This window comes from Halichoerus grypus, chromosome 7 (genome assembly GCF_964656455.1).
Source record: "Halichoerus grypus chromosome 7, mHalGry1.hap1.1, whole genome shotgun sequence".
In the NCBI taxonomy this organism is placed as follows: Eukaryota; Metazoa; Chordata; class Mammalia; order Carnivora; family Phocidae; genus Halichoerus; species Halichoerus grypus.
In genome coordinates, this window is record NC_135718.1 from 90,710,963 (window position 1) to 90,728,333 (window position 17,371).

The following is a 17,371-nucleotide window of genomic DNA, read 5'->3' on the forward strand; positions in this document are numbered from 1 at the left end:
TATTTTTAAAAAGATTTTATTTATTTATTTGAGAGAGAGAGAGGGAGAGGGAGAGAGATAGTGAGAGAGAGCATGAGCGGGGGGGGGGGGTGGTGTGGAGAGGGAGAAGCAGGCTCCCCACCGAGCAGGGAGCCTAATGCAGGGCTTGATCCCAGGACCCCAGGATCATGAAAGCCGAAGGCAGACGCTTAATCGACTGAGCCACCCAGACACCCCAAAAATATATTTTAAAAACTCATAAAACTCAATGGCAAACAGACAATCCAATTTAAAAAATGGGCAAAGGATCTGAATAGACATTTTTTCCAAAGAAGACATACAGATGGCCAACAGGTACATGAAAAAGTACAACATCATAAATTATCAGGAAAATGCAAATAAAAACCACAGTGAGAGATCACCTTGCACCTATTAGAATGGTTGTCATTCAAAAAACAAGAAATAACAAATGCTGGCAAGGATGTGGATAAGAGGGAATATTTGTGCACTGTTCGTGGAAATGTAAATTGGTGCAGCTACTTTGGAAAACAGTAAGGAGGTTCCTCAAAAAATTAAAAATAGAACTACCATAGGATACAGCAATTCCACTTCTATTTATCCAAAGAAAACAAAAACAATGAATTGAAAAGATATGTGCATTTCCATAAACATACACCAAACGGTGCAGCATTATTCACAACAGTCAAGACATAGAAGCAACCTAAATGTCTACTGATGGACAAATGGACGAAGAAAATGTGGGGTACATGTACAATGGAATATTACTGAGCCACTGAAATGAAGAATACCTTACCATTAGCAACAATATGGATGGACCTTGAGGGAATTATGCTACGTGAAATAAGTCAAAGAAAGACAAATACTGTATGATCTCACTTGTATGTGGAATCTAAAAAAAAAAACAAAAACAAAACCCCTGAACTCAGAGAAGAGATTGGTGGTTGCAAGAGGCAGGGGTGCAGGGCAAGTTAAAGGGGTAAAAGTGATCAACAGGTACAAACTTGCAGTTATATAATAAGTAAGTCTTGGGAATGTAATGTACAGCAGAAGGACTACAGTTAATAATACCGTACTATATATTTAAAAGTTGTTAAGAGAGTAGCTCTTAAGATTTCTAATCACAAGAAAAAAATTCTGTAACTATGTGTACTGGTGATCATTGACTTCCTTTGGTGATCATTTCACAATATATACAAATACTGAATCATTATGTGTACACCTAAAACTAATATAATGTTGTATGTCAACTGTATCTCAATAACAAAAAAACAAAAGAACAAAAACAAAGACAGAAGAAAGAAAGAAAGAAAGAAAGAAAGAAAGGGAGGGAGGGAGGGGAAAGAAAAACAAAGGCCAATATCTCTCATGTATACAGATGCAAAAGTCCTTAACAGAACACTAGGAATAAAATTCAGTAATATATAAAAATAATTATACACCATGACCAGTGATGTGTATATTCCAGGGATGTAAGTTTGGTTCAATAATTTCAAAATCAACCAATCTAATTCACCATATTAACAGGCTAATTAAAGAAAAAAAATCACATATGAATATCAACAAATGGAGAAAAGATACTTGACAAATTTCAACAACCATTTGTGATTAAAAACAAACAAACCTTAGAAATACAGGACTAGATGGACTAGATGGGAACTTTTTTTTTTTTTACTTTTTCAAAGAGAGAGAGAGGGAGTGCACAAGCAGGGTTGGGGGGAGGGGAGGGAGAAGCAGGCTTCCCCATGAGCAGGGAGCCTGACGTGGGGCTTGATCCCAGGACCCTGGGATCACAACCTGAGCCGAAAGCAGATGCTTAACAGAATGAGCCACCCAGGCGCCCCTAGATGGGAACTTCTTACATGGTAAAAAGTGTCAATGAAAAACCTGTAGCTAGTATTACAGTTAAGGGTGAAAGACGGAATGCTTCCCCCTCAGAAAGCCAGGATGTCTGTTCTCACCACTCTTCTTTAGCATAGTTATGCAAATTCTAGCCAATGCAATAAAAGGAAATAAAAAGCATACAGATCAAACAGGCATACAGATCATACAACTGTTCCTATTTGCAGACGCATGATGATCCACACAGAAAATCCTAAGGAATCAATTAACAAAAAAAAAAAAACCCTCTTAGAGCTAATAAGATGGGCTTATGAAGAAGTCATCCCAATCCACATAACCTCTTTGAAGATAAATCACTGACCATCCCAGCTGCTCTTGTGTTTTTACTACTTTTTCAGTGTCAAATAACTCATTCACTGCTATCGATGCTTTACTGTTGATAGCAAAGTGAAGGGTTCTGCTTATCATATTCCTAATCTACCTTAATTTTAGAAAGATAAAGCTACAGAAATTTGATAAAAAGATATTTCTTAGGAAAAGAGCCACTTAAAAAAAATAGAACAGCATGGGTCGCCCAGGTGGCTCAGTTGTTAAGCGTCTGCCTTCCGCTCAGGTCATGATCTCAGGGTTCTGGGATTGAGCCCCGCATCAGGCTCCCTGCTCGGCAGGAAGCCTGCTTCTCCCTCTCCCACTCCCCCTGCTTGTGTTCCTGCTCTCGCTGTGTCTCTCTCTGTCAAATAAATAAATAAAATCTTTAAAAAAAAAAAAAAAAAAAGAACAGCATAAATTTCAAATTTAAGAGCTCCACGTATATTTAATACAAGCAAAGTATTAATGTGGCATTTTAAACAGCCCTTTTTATAAAAGACCCTATATGAGATTCTTTCTTCTTCTTCTTCACTTATTTTGTCTTAAAATGGTATTTCTGGAGGCCTGACGATCCTAGCTAAACTAGTACCTTTTTCTCTCTCTTTCCTTACACTTAGCTAAGGTGCCATGACTCTAAACCCTGACTGAAAAAGGCTGCCATTACATTGATAGAAAAAGCCAAAAACCTTGTAACAGTTGGTGAGACTCTACAGATCAGGCCACAAACCCTCCCCAACCCTTTACTTCTCTGGCCTCCCTTCCTCCACTCTCTCTTGCTTGCTCCTCCTGCTCCAGCCATGCTGTCCTCTGGGTCCTAACTACACTCATGAGTCACATTCTGACTTCAGGGCCTTTGCACTGGCTGGTCCTTCTGTCTTGGACATGTGTTTCCCATTTAACTGCACAGCTAAGCCCTTACCTTCTTCAAGTTTTTGTTCACATGTTACCTCCTCAATGAGGCTTACACCCACACCACCCTACCTAAAATTATAAAACTCCTCATCTTGTACTTCTGACCCATTCCTCTTCTGCTCTGTGTTTAAGTACTTAGAGCCTTCTAACATACTGTATCATTTACAAAGTTATATAGTTATTGTTTTAGGTCTGTTGTGTGCCTTACACCCCAGCAAAACAAAGATTTTATTAATTTTGTTTGGTACTGCATCCCAAGAGCCTAAAACAACACCTGGTACACAGCAGGTGCTCAACAAATATTTGTTGAATGACCAGAATACATGCATGAATGCATGTAATAGGCATATCAACAGTTGTCCAAATTAATTTTAATTAAATCTCATCAATATGCTGAAAGGAACTGTTATGGAGAAAATAAATTTTCACATGCCTTGATGTCTGCATACATCTGGTTCCCTTGTCTACACTACTCTTCTTCCTCACTCCTAACACTCCTTCCCTGATTCATATACATGCTCAGCCAGACAAATTCCAACTAAATGTCACAAACTAATAGGTCTTTCAAAAACGTCATCTTTGTTAACTTAAATCATGGTTAGGTGCCCCTCCTAAATACTCTCCACATACCCATGTTTCTTTTTCTCATAGCCTTTCCACATGTATTGCAAAAACTATTTTTTCACCAGACCAAAATGTGAGCTCCTTGGAAGGAGAAACTTTTCTTTTTTTTTTTTGAGCGAGAGAGAGTGCGCATGTGCCAGGCTGGGGCTAGGAGGTGGAGGGGCAGAGGGAGAGGGAGAATCTTAAGCAGGCTCCAAGCACAGAGCCCGACGTGGGCCTCGATCCCACGACCCTGAGATCATGACCTGAGCTGAGATCAAGAGTCAGGCGCTTCACCAACTGAGCCACCCAGGCGCCCCAAGCAGAAACCATTCTTACTTGCTCTTCCCTCACGGCCCTAGAGCTCACATCACATAACACATGACAGGCACTCAATAAATGTCTTGTGTCAATAAAACATTTTTTTAAAAACCTACTAAAGTGAAATAATAGTGAATCACAGAAATTTACCTCTTACTTGTTTCCTTAGTTTTTCAATTTCTTCTTTTAAGGTTTTTATTTCTAAATCTTTGCTTGCTGTTAGTGGACCATCAGCAGTTGAATACTGTAGAGCTTGAACAGTCTGTGTTGACTCTTAAAAAAAAAATAAAGAAAAAATGAGAAATATGGCCATATCTTAAATTTTTAAAACTAACAGCAATATATTTCTTTCTAGAGAAATCCTTACATAATTCTGATCAAAACATCCTCGCATCGACAAAAAGCGGGTAAACACATCACAATTAAATATCAAAACTCCAATGCATGTTTCTTTAAAAGTATAACAGATGTAGGAAAGGATCTGCCTACTACCATGTGAGATTTTCCATTTCAAACACTGCTGGTGCAGTCTACCACTGAGTCAACAACCATTCAGCCCCCGTTCATCATGTAATAACCCCAAAAACTTCCTGTGTCAGATGATGCATTAAAACCAGAGTCTGGTGTGTCAAGGGAGGTTTAGAGATTTAATACAGCTCACCTGGAACAATGCAGGGGGGGATGTTTGGGGGCACTGAACCCCCCCATGCAGTAGAAAATCTGTGTATAACTTCTGACCCAAACACTTAACTACTGAGAGTTTCTTGTTGACCAGAAACCTTATCAATAACACGAACAGTTGATTGACACATACTTTGTAGGTTATATGTATTACACACTGTATTCTTACAATCAGGTAAGCTGAAAAGAAGGAAATGTTACTGAGAAAATCATAAGGAGGAGAAAACACATTCACTGTACTGTATTTACAAAAAAAAAAAAAAAAATCCACAGGACCCACCCAGTTCAAACTGCATTGTTTCAAGGGTCAAGTGCATATAATATATAGAAATGCTGGCCCCCAGATTTCATGTATGAAAGTTGAAGCCCACTACAGATGACTTCGGCTCATCAATTTAGCTAAAATAGAGATTACTATTCTTGTGGTTCTAATCAGAAGATGCAAGGTATTCAAGAAACATTAACTCTACTGAGGTTTATTCCCAGATATTATCAGAAGATACGGAAAAAAGAAAACTTTAAAGAATTTTATCAGAAATGAAACCACCCTTGTCCTAAAATAGTTATTGTGCTATCTTATGGAGGGTTTGCAATAGTAAGTCTCTATTCACCATAATTTTTGGTTAGTACAAATCATTACTGATTGTTTTATACTACTTATATTATTTATATGTTGCTTTATATAACATATTGCTTATATGCCTTATTACTTATATGTATTACTTATGTTTTATATATGTGTGTATGTGTATATACACAGATACATAGATGTATATACATATGTATATACACACACACACACACACACCACACACACACGCACACACACACACACAAGCTCCAAAATATTGTGGCCTTCAGAGGAGGGAGATTTTCTAATTAATTTTCACCATATGCACAGAGAATAGTATCATGATATTTGTATTCATAAATATTGGTTAATTTGAATTAAAGGTGCAAGATGTACCTATTGTGCATCCAACCATGATATTCTACATTCAATAAGTACTTCTTATACTTTTCGGTTTCAAAACATGGTAAGTATCAATGCATTTTGTACTTATTATCTTTAAAAGAACATCCTTTATTTATTTTAAAAAGATATCTAAGGGGGCACCAGGGCAGCTCAGTAAGTTAAGTGACCAACTCTTGATTTCGGCTTAGGTCGTGACCTCAGGGTGGTGAGATCGAGCCCCGCCTATGTGGGGCTCCATGCTCAGTGCTGAGTCTGTTTAAGATTCTCTCTCTCTCCCTCTCTCCCTCTGCCCCTATCACCACCACACGCACGCATGTGCATGCATGCTCTCTCTCTCAAAAAAATTATATATATTAGAAAGATACCTAAGTTAGGAGTAGAAAAAGGAAGATACAAAAATAGCCAGTGGATACCAGTAACAGCTCCTTTTCCTCCTAGACTCCGCATCCTGCAGGGTATGGAGGTGGGTAGGCATCCTGGCTCCTCCTTGTTACTTCTGTCCACCCCGTAAATCCCAGTCTGCTAAAATGCCCATTACTCATCTGCTGAAGTTATTATCCATTGTCTTTCTTATTCTGTCTTTGACTAACAATTTCACACATTGTTCATTGCCCTTCTTTCTATTACAACCCTTTTTATTATTCTTATTAACTTTATATCAAAATAGACAATCCACCCAACACTCTGGCTTCTCGGACACACAAATCCCCCGTGCAGACACAGTTGGGGCTTTTTACCCTCTTGTTTCTGAACCAAATTCAGGTGCACTGACAAGGTAGGCTGGCCAAAACTGAAGATGGTTTAAATCAATCATTGGTGGACCCATCCTTTGTTGCCAGTACTGGTTAAGAATTAGGTATGTGACCTAGTGAGAACTACTAGTCCCTTGAGAAGAAGTCCCCGAGGGGGCTTCCTGGAAAGGGGTAAGTCTCCTACAGATGGAGAGATGGATGAAAGGAAGCAAGCCTTCATTTGGTCTCCACATGTGTGCAGACGTGATCTGGAATTTTAGCAGTACGGGAGAATCATGAGAGGAAAGCCATGAAAATCACAGAGAAGCTAACCCCACTATCGGCACTGAAATGGTCTACTTCTGACTTCCCACATGAGATAATAAATCTGTATTATTTAAGAATTCTAGGATTTGCAGCCCAAAACAACCTAGCTGGTCTCCAGCAAAACCACCAAATCTACTGGTCACACCCTAGACCCGTGGTTCTCACCTCGTCTGAGCTTAGAAATGTGTATGTGTGCACACAGCAGGGAGTGGGGGGTGTTGACACAGGTGTAGGTAGGAGATGATTAAAGGTATTTAGTGTCTGGGGACCAAGAAAGCTCAGTATCTTACAGAATGTTTAAGTCTCCTGCATCAAAGAATCACCCTGCCCTGAATACTAGTAGTTTGCCTATGGAGAAATGCTACTAATGTACACTTTTCCATTATTTAGTAACTGTACGGCCTCCCAAATCTTGATTTCAAGTACACCATTCTCTCTTATCTTTACAGTGTGCTTACTACTCCAGGGGCCACTTCAATGATGCTCATTCCCACCAAGAGATCAAATCCACTGTCCTCATGTTTTTCAGTTTTTCTCTTTTCTTCCTTATTTAGCCAGGTTGGATTCCGCGGTCCATCACTACAATGGACTACTTTGCACACACACCTTCCATCTCTTTGCCCTCCTCTCCTCCATTACACCCACCCTAGAAGACCCCAATCTTGGCCGACTCTGACTCTCCTACTTGTGCTCCCACCCTGGAAGCTGACAAAGTGGCCGAAGAAAACACAGTCACTTCAAATTCATGTCTACTGACATCGAACAGCTTGGCGATGACTGGCAGTCCTCAGCTGCATCCCTAGACCATCTCCTCTTCTCTTCTCTAAACTGACCATTTCACATATTCTCTTTTTCTTGTCAAAATCTAATACACTCTCCACCTTCCTCATTCCCAGCTGATGATCCTGCTTTGTATCTGATTTTGCATCGGTCTCCTCAAAGTAGAATGTAAGCACTACATGGGCAAGTATTTTTCTCGTTTTCTGCTCATTGTTACATCCTCAGTTATGTACACAGAACAAGTCCTGGGTCATCAGTGTTCAAGAAATAGCTGATAAATGGATGAAACGGCCTGATGTAAACCTATGCCGCTGCATGAAACCGGTATTAATACAAAAAGGCAATGATCCCACATTTTCATTGCACTTGCCTGGCGTAAATGATACCAATCACACATAATGATAGTTTCTAAGAACATGTTAGATAATTCAAAACATCAAAAAAGCCTGGTATATAGGAATTTCTCATTCAGAATAGGAAGGAGTAGGAAGCACTAGGTCTCTCACTCCTGCTGCAAAAAGTAAAAATATGTAACTTGCAAAAACCTTATTTTTACAGAAATCATGTATCTGAGAAAGCAAAGAGGACTAAGAACAGTAAAACAGAGAGGTACAGGCCATTCTGAGGTGAGAGGACTGGCAGCTGCCTCTGACTTCTGAATTCTACCCGATTCTATGAGCAGGCTTAGGCTCCAGGTTGCTCTAAATTGAGGGATATCACTCTGGAGTGAAAACACATGACAATTTCTGGAAAATGGGTGGGGCTGCAGAAACAATTTGGAAACCCCGAGATCCCTAAATATGTGGTACTATTTTCATCATGGTGTTTTTGTTGTATCTGGAGACTGCATAGGAAGTTAGCAGCTTCTAATACTCAGACTGAAGTTTCCTCCAGTATTAGAGTATTTCAGAAACAAAAATCTTGCCCAAGGAAAAGAGTCTGTCTCGAATACATGGCCAGTCTCCCAATCAACACATTTGCCAGATAAAGAAATGGCACGGAGGTAGGAGGCTTAAGGGCAGAATAAATCTCCCACAGTTGATGGAGAGAGAAGGAGAGAGCCCCAGCCAGACTCTGTGTAGATCTCCCTTTGTGATATTTGAAACCGGAGGTAGGTTTAGTCCTATGAAAACTGCAAACGAGCCTTGTCCTAGCTCCATTCCAGGTTAGACAGAGCACCAGGAGAAACAAAAAACTTGTGCTACAGCACCACCTTCTGGAAAACAAAAGAAAGGCTTCTGATTGACAACCTACTGAACTCTTAAATCCAAGGAAACAAAACCTTACCTAAGTAGGAAACGTGTTTGCTACTTCAAATGTGACAGCAGAGGTACATTCATGATACACTATGAAAAAATCACAGTAATAGGGTTTCACAAAAAGAAAAGGCCTAATCTGCAGCAACCAAACTCAAAGACACAAAACACTGTGTTCTCACTGATGAAAGATACAAAATAGCAGTTATGAAGAAATTCAGTGAGCTATAAGAAAACTCAGAAAGGCACTTCAATGAACTCAGGAATAAAATTAATGAAAGAGGTTGAAATTACGAGAAAGAAGCAAACAAAAATTCTGGAGCTGAAGGACTCAATCAATATTATGAGTCCTTTTCAATGCACTAGAAAGCACTGGAAACAGCAGATCAGATGGAAGAGAGAATAGGCAGTTTGGAGGGTGGGAATCTAGAAATGATTTGGGTGGGAGAGGAGAGAGAATGGAGATTTCTAAAAGATGAAAAAATGCTACAAGACTTATACTCCATTAGATAAGCAAACATAAGAAAAATGTGGATACCATGGGGGGGGGTAATTTATTTAAAGAAATAATAGTTGAGAACTATTGGGGGAGAGAGAGAGAACTACTGGGGAGAGAACTGGACATACAAGTCCACACAGCCAAATAGAACACCTTCCCACCTCAATGTAAAAAGACCTTCACTAACACACCTTATAATGAAACTGTCAAGAATCAATGGTAAGGAATTTTAAAGGCAACCAGGGGGGAAAGGATGTGACCTATACCCATCAAGGTATTAGCAGATTTCCCGGGAGAAACTACAGACCAGAAGAGTGGGATGATATATCCAAAGTACTGACAGATAAAAACCACCAGCCAAGAATATTCTATCCAGAAAAGCTATCCTTCCAATATGAAGGAGAGATAATGGCTTTCCAAGACAAACAGCAGCTGAGGGAGTTCACCACCAGACCTGCCTTGTTGAAAGGAGCTCTTAAAACTGAAACGAAAAAATGAAAGCACACAAAATTCTAATTAAGATGATAAACAGACATTCAGAATTAGAGAACTGTAACTCTATTTCAGAATAGTGTTACATACTTAATTGTAGCATAAATGTTAAAGGAAAGGCATTAAAAATTATAACTACTACAATTTGGTAACAAATTCATAGCAAAAAAGAGATAATTTGTGACATCAGAAATATAAAAGGGAAGCTATAAAAGGATGGAAACTTTATAGGTGAATGAAGGTAAAGTTGCTATCAGCAGAGAAAGGACAAGTTTATCTAGGAGATATTTTATGCTAACCTCATGCTCACCACATGACAAAAATCAAGGGCAGAGACACAAAATATAAAAAGGGGAGAAGGAGCAAATCACCATGGAAAACCACCAACTGGCAAAGGTAGAGAGAAACAAAAGTTAAAAAGAACAATGGAGAGACAAAACAACCAGAAGGCAAAAGATAAAATGGCAGTAGTAAGTGCTCAAATATCAATAATCACCCTAAACGTAAATGGACTGTCCTCACCAATAAAAAGGCAGAGTGGCTGGATGGATTAAAAACAAAAAGAAAAACAAAGGGTGCCTGGGTGGTTCAGATGGTTAAGCATCGGACTCTTGATTTGGGCTCAGGTCATGATCTCAGGGTCGTGAGATGGAGCCCCATGCTGGGCATGGAGCCTACTCAAGATTCTCCCCTTCCCTCTCCCTCTACCCTTCCCCCCTCTCCCCCTTGCTTGTGCACATGCACACTCTCTCTCTAAAAATCAAAAACAAAAAAACAAGACCCAAGTGTATGCTGCCTAAGGGAGACTCATGAGCTCAGAAGATACACACAGTCTCAAGGTGAAGGGATAGAAGATAATATTCCAAGCATCCAAGCAAGTGAAAACCAAAACAAAGTGGGACTAACCATACTTACATCAGACAAAATAGACTTCAAGCCAGAAATGGAAACGAGACAAAGATCATTATATAATGATAAAGGGGTCAATGCATTAAGAAGATATAATAATTGTAAATATACACTCCCAACACCCAAGTACTGGAATATATTCAGCAAAAACTAACAGATCTTAAAGAATAGTACAATAATGGTAGGTGGCTTCACTACTCCACTATTCACAGTTGATGAATTGTCCAGATAGAAAATCAGCAAGACAATGTTGCAATCGAACTCTACTTTAGAACAAATGGACTTTGAACAGACATTACAGAACATTCCATCCACCAGCAGCAGAATACACATGCTTCTCAACTGCACACAGGACCTTCTCCAGGACAGATCATATGAGAGGACATAAAACAAACAGAAAATTTAAGAAGAAATTATACCATCTTTTCTGATGAGGATGGTATGAAATTAGAAATCAACAAGGGGAAAGTGAGAAGATCTATAAATATGTGGAAATTAAGTAATTCTAAACAACCACTGGGTCAAAGAAGAAATCAAAAAAGAAATCAATTTTCTCAAAACAAATGAAAATGAAACTACAACATATCAAATTTGTGGAATGGATGGATTGAAGCAGCTCTGAGAGAAAGTTTATAGCAACAAATGTACATATTAAGAAATTAGAAAGATTTCAAATAATCTAATTTATACTTAAAGGAACTTTTAGAAAAATAACAAATTAACCCCAAAGTTAGCAAATGAGAGGAAAAAAAGATAAACCTCATTGACAAACCTTTACACTAAGAAAAAAAGAAGAGACTCGAATAAAATTTAAAATGAAAGAGACATTACAAATGATACTACAGAAATCTATCAGATCATAAAGGACCCCTATGAACAATTATAGACCAGGAACTTACATAACCTAGAAGAGATGGATACATTTCTAGAAACACACAACCCACCAAGACTAAATCAGGAAGAAACAGAAAGTCTGAACAGACCAATAATGAGAAATGGGATTGAATCAGTAATCAAAAACCTCCCAACACAGAAATCCTTAGGAATTGATAGCTTCACTGGTGAATTCTACCAAACATTTTAAGAAAAATTAACAACAATCCTCCTCAACCTCTTCAAAATAATGAGGAGGAGGGAACACTTTCAGACTCATTCTATAAGGCCAGAATTACCATGATACCAAAACCAGAGACGACAACCACAAGAAAACTATAGACCAATGTCCCTGATGAATATAGATGAAAACATTCACATTAAAATATTAGCAAGCTGAATTCAAGAACACATTCATACGATTATATACCATGAAAAGTGAGATTTATCCCTGGGATGCAAGGATGGTCCAACATATGCAAATCAATAAATATAACACATCACCCTAATAAAATGAAAGATAAAAATCACATGATCATCTCAATAGACAGAATAAAAGCATCTGAAAAAATGAAACATCGTTTCTTGATGAAAACACTTTGCAGATTGGATTTAAAAGGAACATAGCTCAACAAAATAAAGGCCCTTTGCAACAAACCAATAGCTAACCTCACACTCAATGGAGAAAAATTGAAATCTTTTCCTCTAAGATCAGGAACAAGACAAGGGTGCCCACTCTCTCCTCTCCTACTCAATATAGTACCTGAAGTCCTGGCTAGAGCAGTCAGGCAAGAACAAAGAAATAAAAGGCAGCTAAATCAGAAAGAAAGCAGTAAAATTGGTGCTATTTGTTGATAGGATTTTATATATAGAAAATCTCAAAGAGCAAACCAAGATAACTATTGGAACTGATCAATAAATTCAGTAAAGTTGCAGGATTCAAAATCAACACATAGAAATCTGTTGTATTCCCTTACAGTCATGATGAAACATCTGAAAAAGAAAGAAAACTATCCCATTCACAATAGTATCAAAAACAATACTCAGGAAACATTTAACCAAGTAAGGGAAAGATCTGTACAATGGAAACTATAAGAGTTTCCTGCAAGAGACTGATGATGACACAAACAGAAAACTATTGCACGTTCGTGGATCAGAAGAATTAATATCATTAAAATGTTGATACTACCCAAAGCCACGTATAGATTTAACACAATATCCAGAGATAGAAGAAACAACCCTAAAATTTGTTGTGGAATCACAAAAGATCCTGAAAAGGAGAGCGGAGCAAGATGGCGGAGGAGTAGGAGACCTGGATTTCATCTGGTCCCAGGAATTCAGCTGGATAAGGATCAAACCATTCTGAACACCTACAAACTCAACAGGAGATCGAAGAAAAGAATAGCAACAACTCTCTGAACAGAAAAGCGACCACTTTCTGGAAGGTAGGACGTGCGGAGAAGTGAATCCTAGGCGATATTCAGGAAGACGGTGGAGGAGGGGGCGGGGCCTCCATCGGCTGCTTCTGGCAAGTGACAGAGCCCTGGAGCACAAAATCGGAACTTTCAGAAGTCTGCTCCGCTGAGGGACATCGCTCCAGTGGCTAAGCGGGGGGTGGAACCCTGGCGGGACAGTGTGGTCTCAGGACCCTCAGGGTCACAGGAAGACCAGGGGTGCCTGAGTGAGGCAGAACTCCCAGGTATCGGAGCAGGGAAGCTGGCTGCAGAGATGGAGCCGAGGCGTGGGCTCTCAGCTTGGGGTTGCCATAAACCGTGATCCGCGGCACAGTCGGGCCACTGCTCCTCCAGCAGGGACCCAACAAGCGGCAGATCGGGGGAGACACCCCTTCCTCCCCCGGGAGGAGCGGCACAGGAGCGCACCACAGGGATCTGCTGGGTTGGAGACTCCACACAGGGTTGTATGCCAGATATAGAAACGCTCGGTCACAGGCCAGGTGAGCACGGAATGCGGCCAGAGAACGGGGAGATGGGAGTGACTGACTGCTTTTCTCTGGGGGCACACTGAGGAGCGGGGACCTGAGTTCTCGGCTCCTTTGGGGTGGAGATTGGGTGGCCGCCATTTTCACTCTCGGCCTCCAAAGCTGTATGGAAAGCTTGCAGGGAACAAAAGCTCCCAAGAGCAAACCCGAGCAGATGACTTAGCCTGGACCGGCAAGGGCGGGGCAATTCCGCCTCTGGCAAAGACATTTGGGAACCACGGCAACAGGCCCCTCCCCCAGAAGATCAGCGAGAACAGCCAGCCAAGACCAAGTTTACCAATCAATGAGAACGGCAGAACTCCAGAGCTAGGGGAATACTGCACATAGAATTCATGGCTTTTTTACCATGATTCTTTAATCTTTCAAAGTTAATTTTTTTTAAACTGATTTTTTTTTAATTTTTCTTTTTCCCTTTTTCAACCAACATCTTATCAATCCCTTTTTTAAAAAAAACATTTTTATTTTTCATTTTTAGAGTCATATTCTATCCCTTCGTAGTAGTTACCCTTATTTTTGGCATATATATAAAAGTTGTTCTCTCTTTAAAATTTTGAGATACAGTTTCTTCTAACAGATCAAAATATACCCTAAATCTCTAGTGTATGGCTTTGTTCTAGTCTCCTGCCTGATCACATTCTCTCCCTTTTTTTTTTAAATCCTCTTCTTTCTTTTTTCAAACAACTTATCAATTCCTTTTATAAAACTTTTTATAATTTTCACCTTTACAGTCATATTCCATCCCTTCATCGTATTAACCCTTATTTTTGTACATATATAAGTTTTTCTTTCTTTAAAATTTTGGGAGGCACTTTCTTCTAACAGACCAAAATACACCCAAAACACACTGTGTGGCACTAATCTATGCACCAGCCTGATCATATTTGATCATATTCTGTTTTTATTTTGTTTTGTTCTGTTTTTGTTTGTTTTTATCTTTTTCTTTTTTCTTTCTTTCCCTTTCTTTTTCCCCGGTTTCAGGTTTTTTCTGATTTGTTTAGAGTATATTTTCTGAGGACATCGTTACCCTGTTAGCATTTTTCTCTCATTCATCTATTCTCCTCTGGACAAAATGACAAGATGGAAAAAATCACCTCAACAAAAAGAACAAGAGGCAGTACCGACTGCCAGGGACCTACTCAATACAAACATTAGTATGATGTTGGAACTAGAGTTCAGAATGATGATTTTAAAGATACTAGCTGGGCTTGAAAAGAGCATGGAAGATATTAGAGAAACCCTTTCTGGAGAAATAAAAGAACTAAAATCTAACCAAGTCGAAATCAAAAAGGCTATTAATGAGGTGCAGTAAAAAATGGGGGTGCTAACTGCTAGGATAAATGAGGCAGAAGAAAGAATTAGTGATAGAGAAGACCAAATGATGGAAAATAAAGAAGCTGAGAAAAAGACAGATAAACAACTACTGGATCACGAGGGCAGAATTCGAGAGATAAGCGATACCATAAGACGAAACAACATTAGAATAATTGTGATCCCAGAAGAAGAAGAGAGAGAGAGAGGGGTAGAAGGTATATTGGAGCAAATTATAGCAGAGAACTTCCCTAATTTGGGGATAGAAACAGGCATCAAAATCCAGGAGGCACAGAGAACCCCTCTCAAAATCAATAAAAATAGGTCAACACCCCGACATCTAATAGTAAAACTTTTGAGTCTCAGAGACAAAGAGAAAATCCTGAAAGCAGCTCGGGACAAGAGATCTGTAACCTACAATGGTAGAAATATTAGATTGGCAACAGACCTATCCACAAAAACCTGGCAGGCTGGAAAGGACTGGCATGATCTATTCAGAGCACTAAATGAGAAAAATATGCCGCCAAGAATACTATATCCAACTAGGCTGTCATTGAAAATAGAAGGAGAGATAAAAAGCTTCCAGGACAAACAAAAACTAAAGGAATTTGCAAACATGAAACCAGCCCTACAAGAAATATTGAAAGGGGTCCTCTAAGCAAAGAGAGAGCCTAAAAACAACACAGACCAGAAAGGAACACAGACAATATACAGTAAAAGTCACCTTACAGGCAATACAATGGCACTAAATTCCTATCTTTCAATAGTTACCCTGACTGTAAATGGGCTAAATGCCCCAATCAAAAGACATAGGCTATCAGATTGGATTAAAAAACAAGACCCATTGATATGCTGTCTGCAAGAGACTCATTTTAGACCCAAAGACACCCCTAGATTGAAAGTGAGGGGGTGAAAAACCATTTACCATGCTAATGGACACCAGAAGAAAGCTGGGGTGGCAATCCTTGTATCAGACAAATTAGATTTTAAACCAAAGACTATAATAAGAGATGAGGAAGGACACTATATCCTACTTAAAGGGTCTATCCAACAAGAAGATCTAACAATTGTAAATATCTATGCCTCTAACATGGGAGCAGCCAATTATATAAGCCAATTAATAACAAAAGCAAAGAAACACATCGACAACAACACAGTAATAGTGGGCGACTTTAACACCCTCTTCACTGAAATGGACAGATTGTCTAAGCAAAAGATCAACAAGGAAAGAAAGACTTTAAAAGACACACTGGACCAAATGGACTTCACAGACATACTCAGAACATTCCATCCCAAAGCAACAGAATACACATTCTTCTCTAGTGCCCATGGAACATTCTCCAGAATAGATCACATCCAAGGTCACAAATCAGGTCTCAACTGGTACCAAAAGACTGGGATCATTCCCTGCATATTTTCGGACCACAATGCTTTGAAACTAGAACTCAATCACAAGAGGAAAGTTGGAAAGAACTCAAATACATGGAGGCTAAAGAGCATCCTACTAAAGAATGAATGGGTCAACCAGGAAATTAAAGAAGAATTTAAAAAATTCATGGAAACCAATGAAAATGAAAACACAACTGTTCAAAATCTTTGGGATGCAGCAAAGGCGGTCCTAAGAGGAAAGTATATAGCAATACAAGCCTTTCTCAAGAAACAAGAAAGGTCTCAAATACACAACCTAACCCTACACCTAAAGGAGCTGGAGAGAGAACAGCAAATAAAGCCTAAACCCAGCAGGAGAAGAGAAATAATAAAGATCAGAGCAGAAATCAATGAAATAGAAACCAAAAGAACAGTAGAACAGATCAACGAAACTAGGAGATGGTTCTTTGAAAGAATTAACAAGATTGATAAACCCCTAGCCAGACTTATCAAAAAGAAAAGAGAAATGACCCAAATCAACAAAATCATGAATGAAAGAGGAGAGATCACAACCAACACCAAAGAAATACAATTATAAGAACATATTATGAGCAACTCTATGCCAGCAAATTAGATAACTTGGAAGAAATGGATGCATTCCTAGAGATGTATCAACTACCAAAACTGAACCAGGAAGAAATGGAAAACTTGAACGGACCTATAACCACTAAGGAAATTGAAGCAGTTATCAAAAATCTCCCAACAAACAAGAGCCCAGGGCTAGATGGCTTCCCAGGGGAATTCTACCAAACGTTTCAAGAATAATTAAAACCTATTCTTCTGAAACTGTTCCAAAAAACAGAAATGGAAGGAAAATTTCCAAACTCGTTTTATGAGGCCACCATTACTTTGATCCCCAAACCAAAGACCCCATCAAAAAGGAGAATTACAGACCAATATCCTTGATGAACATGGATGCAAAAATTCTCACCAAAATACTAGCCAGTAGGATCCAACAGTACATTAAAAGGATTATTCACCACGACCAAGTGGGATTTATCCCTGGGCTACAAGGTTGGTTCAACATCCACAAATCAATCAACGTGATACAATACATTAACAAAAGAA

At 39.1% G+C, this 17,371-nt stretch overlaps 1 protein-coding gene across 19 annotated transcripts in view; it reads right to left on the reverse strand.

Annotated features, from left to right (window-relative positions):
• CDC42BPA (CDC42 binding protein kinase alpha) overlaps positions 1-17,371 on the reverse strand; it is a 333,148-nt gene that overhangs the window by 142,712 nt on the left and 173,065 nt on the right. For all 19 annotated transcript variants that reach the window (XM_078077878.1, XM_078077870.1, XM_078077877.1 and 16 more), the window contains exon 11: positions 4,195-4,317. In XM_078077878.1, coding sequence (XP_077934004.1) covers positions 4,195-4,317 — 123 coding nt within the window. The remainder of the gene's footprint in view (positions 1-4,194; positions 4,318-17,371) is intronic.